This window comes from Henckelia pumila, chromosome 4, assembly GCF_033568475.1.
Source record: "Henckelia pumila isolate YLH828 chromosome 4, ASM3356847v2, whole genome shotgun sequence".
Lineage (NCBI taxonomy): Eukaryota > Viridiplantae > Streptophyta > Magnoliopsida > Lamiales > Gesneriaceae > Henckelia > Henckelia pumila.
In genome coordinates this window covers 111592376-111601978 of record NC_133123.1, presented here as the reverse complement: position 1 = coordinate 111601978, position 9603 = coordinate 111592376, and the positions used below count along the sequence as shown (strand labels likewise).

The 9603-nt window shown below is 36.0% G+C and overlaps 1 protein-coding gene across 1 annotated transcript; it reads right to left on the bottom strand.

The window, feature by feature from the left end:
- Nucleotides 1-4063: 4063 nt before the first annotated feature.
- Nucleotides 4064-9117, bottom strand: LOC140864456 (threonine--tRNA ligase, chloroplastic/mitochondrial 2). The gene is made up of 8 exons (XM_073268648.1): nt 8798-9117; nt 8035-8181; nt 7740-7887; nt 7328-7581; nt 6760-7137; nt 5028-5336; nt 4737-4937; nt 4064-4522 (listed from the first exon to the last, which is right to left on the bottom strand). The coding sequence occupies exons 1-8, from the start codon at nt 9104-9106 to the stop codon at nt 4262-4264; spliced, it is 2007 nt and encodes a 668-aa protein (XP_073124749.1). The 5' UTR covers nt 9107-9117; the 3' UTR covers nt 4064-4261.
- Between the last annotated feature and the right edge of the window lie 486 nt (nt 9118-9603).

Sequence of the window (9603 nt, the reverse complement as noted above, 5' to 3'; positions counted from 1 at the left end):
TATTCAGTTTCTTGATTCTGTATCTTATGTGTTGATTTTATCTAATTTCGAGGACGAAATCTCTTCTTAGAGGGGGAGAATTGTAGCGCCCCAAAATTATCTTAATTGAGTTTATTTGAGATAATCAGAGATTTTAGAATTCGAGGGCCGTTTTGATATTTTTCAGGGTCTATTTTGCAGTTTTCGAAATTTTCAGAGACTAAAATGTAAAAATGAGATTTGTTATATTATATGGAGTCTTGACTTGGTCTTCATTATTCTTTCCCCTTCTCCTTCATCCTCTCCATGCCTCTATCCTCCATTGTTGAAGAAAACATTTCTTCAAGCTTTCAGATTTGGGTTTTCGATCGATCCGTCCGTTAGAATTTATAACTGAAGGCAGTTTAGCGATCACGTTGCGAGAGCTTCATTCTATCGTAAGTATTTCTTCGATCCGATATATTTTATTTTTCGGGTGTAGTTGGAACTCGATTCTTTTCGGGTATGATGTTATTGACATAGTTCTTATAGTTTATTCTCAGACGAAATTGAAATAGAGCGTCGTTCGGAATTGTTATGATTTTTGAGGCGTAATTCAAAATTTTTAGTTTTGCGATTTGATGGGTTTGAGTCTCTATTGATGATTTGGTATTGTTTTGAGTTGGTATCGATATTATACTGTTGTCTGTGTTTTCGGTTTGATCAAAAAATAGTCTTTATGCCGCCGGTTTGAGTTTTGGGAATTTAGATTCGTTTGAATTGTTGAACCGTTTTCAGTTGGGTTTTATTGTTAATTCCGGGCCTTTGCTACTTGTTTTTAGATTGGTCTGAAGGCCGTGGAGTGCGGAGTTGACAGAATTCGTATCATTTGAAGATCGAATCCGGTATAGTATCGATTTTTTTATTATCGATTAGGAAGTTGAATGAGTTTTGAATGAGATTTTATTGCTTTACATATTTGAAGATTGTGAATCATCGAGAAAGGTATAAGACGACTTTGGATGGAATAGGACGATTAACTTGAATCCGGATTGATTCGAGTGTCGTAGAGAAATCATATACTTGCATGTCTATGTGAATTACTTGAATTATTTGATTGAGTGTTTTAGTTTTTCATATGCATTCATATTGAGCCGAACGTTTCGTTGCTTTTGAATTAGACAATCTGGGGGTTATATTCGAGTGGCACTGGTAGGCTATTTACTACAGTTATCGATCAACTCTCTATTGAACGCCCCAAAGTCTGGAGGATTGGGGTATAATCGTCCACCTCGGAAGGGAAAGTCGGTGTGATTGTTGTGATATTTCATCCTCGGGATCCCAAACCAGAGAATGGAGGAATGATTCGCCTTTTGATTATCCGGATTGATAATCTAACCTTTTGAAGTCATGCATTCATTACTTTCATTTGGATATTTGGAAGTTGATGTATTTTTTTTCAAATTCTTATTTGATATAACATGTTTGTCTCTTTTACTGGGAATATTATTCTCACCGGTTTATCTGGCTGTTGTCTTGTCTTTGTATGTGTGCTTGGCAACAGGTGGGGCAGGACCGAGTCAGAGATCGCATAGCTAGGTGGTCGAGTGGATAGAGTGAGGGCTTGAAGTTGGTTTTTAGGAGTTGATTTATTTCAAACTCTTATTTCAAACATGTTTGTTCTATATTGGTGTACTCGGATAATTTTAGAACTATCTTGTATCAAACTTCTTGTTTTCGACTCTTGTATGTGCATTCGGATATCTTGTTATTCAAAGATTTTAGTTGAATCATCACGGAGTGTTTCCGGGTGTTATATTATACTTTTGGAGTTGTTTTCGGAGCAGGAACAGTAGGAGCAGCGCGCTCGCACGACCTGCACCCCCCGGACAGGGCGCTGTGCGCGCCCGCGCCGCTAAAGGGCGCGGCCCCTCCCCTTTAAAAAAAATTGTTGTTTATCTTTTACATCGTTAATTGCATGAATTATTTATGATTAGATGATTAGAATCCGGGTCCTCACAGTCCCCGACCATATGGTGTTTTCTTTTTGAAAAATGAGTGCTACTACATATTGGCAAAACATTCTGAACTTCATAATATTAGAGATGGATGATGAAATTCCGACTCCTGAAAAGATTGAAAAAGTTGCAATCAAGTTAATATGTTAACTAATACTGCAACAGTTGAGAAACTCAACTCCACAACTGCAAGTGAGAACCATAAATAATGATTTATTAATCTCCAATTGAGAAATTATTAATGTGTGGAGCCAGGTTTTTATTAAAATGTATGTATGTATATTACATATATTTATGTAGCGTCAATACTATTTATGATGTATTAATCTCCAATTGAGAGATTATTAATGTGTGGAGCCAGGATTTCATTAAAATGTATTTCAAGTAGGGGTCATCATGGTGCGGTTTGACGGTTTTTCGTAAGAAATTAAAATCGAATTGTCGATTGCGGTTCGGTTATATTTTATTTTTTTATTTGCGGTTTTATATGTAAAATCATTTTCGCGGTTTTTGGCGATTTTAAGCGGTTGCAGTCGGTTCGCGGGTTTTTTTTATTATGATAAGTAAAATGGAAAAAAAGTAAAACTACTCAAATTATTAGAACAATGATTGGAAAATATAATAAATAAAATAAAATAAAATAAAATAAAATTAATCAACTATAATATATTTAGACAAGGTAGAAGATTAATATTTGTATAGAGAAGTAGTAAATATATTAAGAAGAAAGAAAGAAGGAAATTTTTTTGAAGAAGAGTTGGGAGAGAGAATAGAATGGAGGCGACATAGGAATCTATTGCATATAATGTATATACAATGTGCTATAAAATAATTATAGCTAAATATAATTATACACGACGGTGCGGGGCGGGGCGGTTTGGGCCAAAAAAAATAACCGAACCGTGGCGGCGGGACGGTTTTCATTATTTTTTTAAACCGCAGTTATTTTAAAAAATGAGATACGGCGGTGCGAAGCGGTCGGTTCGGACGGTTTTTGAAAAAAATTGATCACCCCTAATTTCAAGTATATTACATATATTGATGTAGCGTCAATACTATTTATATTTGTTTGTAGTCATCATTATATATATGATTTACACACATAAAGATACCGACAGTGACAAACAAAATAGTTATGAAATGTGGCATTCTTGTAAAAAAAATTATTTGTTTTCTTTGTTTCATTATAATGAAAATGTGGAGCAAAAATAAGTGGGCGTAACACTCACATAGAGATGAACCACTATAAATCTTGTGTGTTCTTGCATTTATTTTTGCAATCTTTTATCACATTCGATAATCAAAATCAATGTTCTAAAAAACTTTAGGCGATAGGCGGACGGCGACCCACCGCCTAACACCTAGCCGCCTAGGCCGGCCTAAATGGTTTTTTTATATAAAACCTAAATAAAATATATTTATGAGTTTTACTATAAAATATAATTTTTATGTCTTATGTTTTTTAATTTTTATACGAAATTTTTATAAAATTTTAATAATAATAATAACAACAACAATATATATATTAATAGATATCAAGTCTTTATATGTAATATGAGATTTAACTTTTCGCTTGACTTTATTTTTTGCGCTTCTCGTTCATTCTGTGTTTGTTTCTTGCGTCGCTTCTCTTGTTTTAGTTTTTGATTTTTCATTTTTCTATTATAAAAAATAGTAACCGCGCGCCTAGGCGGATTTCTGCCCGCCTAGGCGGCTTGGAACCGTTTAGGCGAGAGATTAGGCGGAAAACACCTAGAGGCATAGCCTAACAAGAAAACGAGGCGGTGGACAACAGCCTAGCGCCTATGCGGCACCTAGGCGCCGCTTTTTTAGAACACTGATCAAAACTGAGACCATAAACCCTAAGATCCTTAGTGCAGGATGCTCCCCCGACGATCAGGTAATGCTGGGGCACTAGGCTTCGAGCACCGGGCCACTGCCCTTGCTACCCGTAATGAAATTATTAAAAAAAAAAAAGGAAAAAACATGCTCCCATGTTTGGCATTGTGTTTTCCTTAAATTCTAACCTGTGATACACTATGCTTTATTTTATTAAATTTTTCCATATTAATAAAATGCATATAAGACTATGTAACATCTGGGACGTCACTGCCAGTAAAATCTTGCAACTCTTTTTGTCGACAGATTTTGATATAATCCACTTACCCATGTATCACTATCTTTTTTCAAGAAAGAGTGAGGGATACACCTAACCCACTACGAAGCTGGGCTATTAACAAAGCCTATGATGCCACTTACGTCTAGCAAATAAATGAGTTCAAAATTTAAAGTTTTGTTTTGTTTTCAACTGCATACTTTGTTCTGTAGATAAAATCATCAACTGTCATTGTTCCCAATTCTCCTCCGAACCTGGATCTCACCGTTACTGTTTGTGTTTCGACTTCTTTTGGACCTACCACTGCCATTAATGGGATCTTGAGCTTTTCTGAGGTTCTAATAAGCTTCGGGAGGCGTTCACCACTGGACATTTCAGCCCGAATACCATTATCTTTCAATCTTTTAGTCACCTCATTGCAATACTCAAGCTGTAAAAAAGACGTGCGACAATTAATCACCAAGTCAAAACCCATAAATCTCAAGTAAACATAAACACAGACTAATTTAACAAGCATCAATATCCAGATTCATAGATTATGAGGTGATTTCTAAAAGCATGCAATTTCATTGATTTCAGATGATGATATCCTGAAAATTTTATCATTCTGAACCTGGCAGAAGAAGATATAAACTCTTCTTTACCTGAAGGTCAGTGACGGGCAATACTCGAGCCTGAATTGGAGAAAGCCATAATGGAAAATCTCCAGCATAATGCTCAATAAGAACCCCAAAAAACCGTTCTATGGATCCAAGAACTGCTCTATGTATCATGATTGGTCTCTTTCTCTCTTGATCGGAATCAACATATGTAATGTCAAAGCGCTGAGGCAAATTAAAATCCACCTGAACAAGACATTGTTTGTGTTCATATCTCATTTCCAACTAAATTGGCTCATTGGATATAAAAGTTGTAAAATTCTCATCCGAAAATACCTGTATGGTGGAGCATTGCCACTTTCTTCCCAGAGCATCCTCTATTTTGAGATCAATTTTTGGCCCATAAAAGGCACCACCACCTTCATCAATCTGGTAACTCCACCTTTTGTCATTTAAAGCATCCTTCAGGGCTGATGTAGCTTTCTCCCATATATCATCATCTCCCACTGCTTTCTCTGGTTTTGTTGAGAGGTTTACTATATATCTATCAAAGCCAAATTGCAATAATATTGCCTCGGTAAGATCCAGTACACCCCTAATTTCATCTCTAAGTTGATCCTCCAAACAAAAAATGTGGGCATCATCCTGCAAAACCATCACATAGAAGTATTATAAACATAAGCATCTAGATCACTATGTGCTTGGAAAATGAATAGGAACAGAATGGTATCAATTTATCAGAGAGTAGAAAATATATCCTACCGATGCATGATAACATCAGGAATAATATATGAGCAGTGGGTCTGCTATTGATGCATATGCTAAGAAGATAATAACCAGTGACAGAAAAGCAGGAACCACTATGGTTACTTCAAGGATTCAATTGAATCATACAGCTCAGAGGTGGAAATTTAGGAAGCCGTAGGAAACCATTCCATCTTGTATCCTCACTGTTGAATTTAAAAAACTTTTGCTCGACTATTCCAAGATATCATGGATTGAAAATGATCATCCATCAAGTCAGAATTGTTTATGCTTTGTTTTCTAGTTGCTGCTGTCATATATAAATCAATTGACTCCAGTCAGCTCTTGGATTATCTGGAGAGGTTTCATTTCTGTGCCAATTAGAGACTATGGACAGACTGGTGGAATAGGTTATTACTTCTGATCCTACGTGTCCACATGTGGTAATAAGGTAAATCTATATTCCATATGATTTTTCACTGTCCCTATATGGCTCAAATTTAGTTCTGAGGACTGTTAAGAGAACACAACAGTTGCTACAGGTGCATGACGCTACCATATGAACCTGCACTTTGAAACATGAGTCCACTGTTGTGACCTGCATTGCCTGTAGGTTGTTCATTCTTTCAGTGTTTAGTATCAAGGATGTGATCAGAAGCAGTTTGCCGGGCAAGAAGGACACTAGAGAAATTTATGAAAAACTGGGAGCAGTCACGAATATGTCATAGGCACCCAGTTGTGGCATCTTATGATCTACCAGTATTAATATGGTAGAGAGACTATGTACACTGGAGGAAAATATTCTAATGGTTTGATGTCTATTTGTCCTTTAGACAATAATACCCATAAGAGCCTCATCCATCAAGAAACGTTATTTTCAACATCAAAGAACAAAACTTAATTAGCAGAGAACACAGACATCCAACCAATGAAATAAATTTGCAATTTCACTTCAAAATATTTCTTACAGAAAAGGTAGTTGTGTTAATTGGAAATTAATCCACAGTATCTTCTGGTCAATAAACTGATTGATATAATGAATAAAGACACTTTTTTGCGCCCGAAACATCCACTTAATTTTACAAAAAATAACACACGGGCAGAAAGTTTTCAAATGCATGGCTCAAATAAGATTTTTATCGATGGACAGGATTAAGTCGTACATCAGTACATGGTTCACAAAAATACAAAACTTTGAAGTATTACTGCGACCTTTGTACATCTCAGATGTTTCAAAGACATTACTGTATCTGAGACCCAAAAAAGCATCCAAAGAACATACCTAAAATTTCTACAAATCCATGAGAAAAAATTATGTGTTTACCTGGGTAAATCCTCTTACACGAAACAGGCCATGTAAACTTCCGGACAACTCGTATCTGTACACTGTTCCAAGCTCTGCAACCCTGACAGGAAAATCCCTGTAAGAGTGCAACTTCCGTTTGTAAACCAATACATGGTAAGGGCAATTCATCGGTCGAAGCTGATAAAGTTCATCCTCAATCTCCATTTGATCAAACATATTCTCTTTGTAGAAGTCCAGATGACCACTGACCTTCCAAAGATCTGCCTTTGCCACATGTGGAGTATAGAGTAGGTCATATCCTTTCTGTATGTGAATCTTTTTCCAAGAATCCTCAATTATGTGCCTTATAATAGAACCCTTGGGATGCCAGAATACTAAGCCGCCACCAGCATCATCCTGCATGTATCAGGTGGAATTGAAGCTTCAATCACCTCACAAAAATGTTATGGAACTTGGATGAATTACAATCATGCAAATCCATTTGTTCGTCAATTAGTCTCAGAAAACTGAATTAAACTGAGAACTTAAAAAATTCATTTGGTACAAAGAGTATGACTACAGAGAGTACTTCAATTTAGCAATGCACCTGTATGGAAAACAGATCGAGATCTTGACCGATTCGACGGTGATCCCGTCTTTTAGCCTCCTCTTTGAAGTGAAGATAAGCTTTCAGTTGTTCCTCACTCTCCCAAGCAGTGCCATAAATTCTTTGCAGCATTGGTTTATTTGTGTCTCCTCTCCAATAAGCACCGGCAACAGACTCAAGTTCAACAGCTTTTCTATTTATGCTTCCAGTGAAATCAACATGCGGCCCAGCACAGAGATCCCACCATTCATCTCCTACAGGAAGACAAAGGAAGGACAAATTATTTGGCAACCAGCACAAAGCACCCATCATTCCGGAAGCCAAACGTGTTTAAACCTTTCGGATGCAGCCCTAGCTGATTAATGGTTGAGTGATAAATAGTTTTGCAATGAACGGACTGAACAAACAATACCTATATGATAGATGGTGATAGGTTCCTCTTTAATGGATTCTAGAATCTCAATCTTGTAGGGCTCATTGATAGACGTTATTCTTCTCTGAGCTTCATCTCTGGTTACTTCTTCTCTAATTAAAGGTAAATTACGACCAATAATGCGATCCTACAGTTAATTCAAGACATAAATTCAGTACACAGAAATGCGTAATCCAATGAATTCATACACAATGACCTCCCATGCAGTAGTAAAAACAAAAAAGAATGAAAAATGGAAAATTGTGAGGACAGCACAAGACAAAAATAAGCTCACCATTTCTTTTTTAATGTTCTTAAGGTCCTTGTCTGTCAGAGGTTCCATATCAAAGTCATAATAAAACCCATTCTCAATCCACGGACCAATTGTCACTTTCGCATTTGGGTAAAGCTTTTGAACAGCCATGGCCATTACATGAGCACACTGCATACAAACGAATCACAACTTTTCAGTAAGTACTACAACTAATCAGTATCCGGTGAGCTGATAGCTGCACCATCCAACCAAGCTTTTAGCTTTATCCTATCATATCAATCCAGTTCCATGCATCAAACTTGATTTCGACAGAAAAACTTGTTCCTATAGACTTTTAATCTTCCAGTCTGCCTCAGCAGTTGATTGGTAGCACAAACTGGCATTTCAGAAATGAAATTCAATTCAAGATCTAAAAAGATTGTAACTTTCCAATATAATTGAAATTCGGTCCCTAAAACAGGATTGAAGATCTAAAAAGATGGAAAATTTATAAACATAATTGTAATTCAGTCCCCAAAAAACCATTATGATGCTGCAAAAAACAATGTCCGCCGCACTCAAAATAATTTCTCAACAATTTACTCTCAGCATGTTTTATTGGATAAAGTTTCTGCACCATTTCAAACCATAGAATTGAAACCAAAAAGAAAAAAAAAATCAATAACAGTAAGTGCAAATGTCTTAAAATCACATGGAGCACGAAACCGAGTCCAATCCAAAACATCACAATTCACAACAAGCACTTCCCTAAGAACCCAGTAAAAGTCAAATACAGATTCGTTACCGTGTGACGAATTCTGAGGAGACTTTGGGAGGATTCGTTCGTGGGAAGCACCAGTTTGACCTGATCAGCCGGAGGGACAGCGGGTGGTGTCTTTGTCACTTCGGTAGCGGCATAGGAGAATTTCGCCCGCCATAACTTGCGCGCATTATTATTGTCGTGGAAATGGGGTTGGACAGCAAAAGAGGACGGCGAAATCGCAAAAAGGTTGAGGTGGCGGCGACTGGGAGAAGATGGGAAAGTGCGGAAACAGTGTTTCGATAACGATAATGAGAAAGCCGCCATTACTGTACTTCTGTGAACAACGAACATGGTTGAGTTTGTATAATGTATATAGTGAAGATACGAAGAATGTGTGGTGGAAGCTTTATTTCTCTCTTGAATATTTTTTTTAATTTATATTATTTTTTAAATATTTTTTCCATGAAATAAATCCTATTAATCAAGTGAAATATCAACCCACGTATATACATTTATTATTAAAATATATTTTGAAATTTAATAGTGTTATGATTCGCAAACAATCCGAGTTGACCCAAAAATTATTGTGTTAGGATTGGCAATTTTCGGATTCAAGTCAGATTTGCTTGACCCAACCTCAGGTTTCCTCAAGATGACCCAAAATTTTTATTATTATTATTTTTATATAAAATTAAAAAATATTGATTACATTTATATTTATATATATATATATATATATATATGTTTGAAAAATATTGTACATTGTCATTCATATAAACTTTTATCATTTAATATTTAGTTTGTAAAATTTTGTTTTAATTTTTTTATTTTTGTAATAAGTATACTTT

What these genes read in the sequence shown, in the direction of transcription:
- LOC140864456 (XM_073268648.1), bottom strand. Translation starts at nt 9,106, where the DNA reads ATGTTCGTTGTTCACAGAAGTACAGTAATGGCGGCTTTCTCATTATCG. An exon ending in TCCTCAGAATTCGTCACACG is followed by an intron (nt 8,182 to 8,797) that starts GTAACGAATCTG and finishes GTTTGTATGCAG; the next exon opens with TGTGCTCATGTAATGGCCAT. An exon ending in GTGTAAGAGGATTTACCCAG is followed by an intron (nt 5,337 to 6,759) that starts GTAAACACATAA and finishes ATGGTTTTGCAG; the next exon opens with GATGATGCCCACATTTTTTG.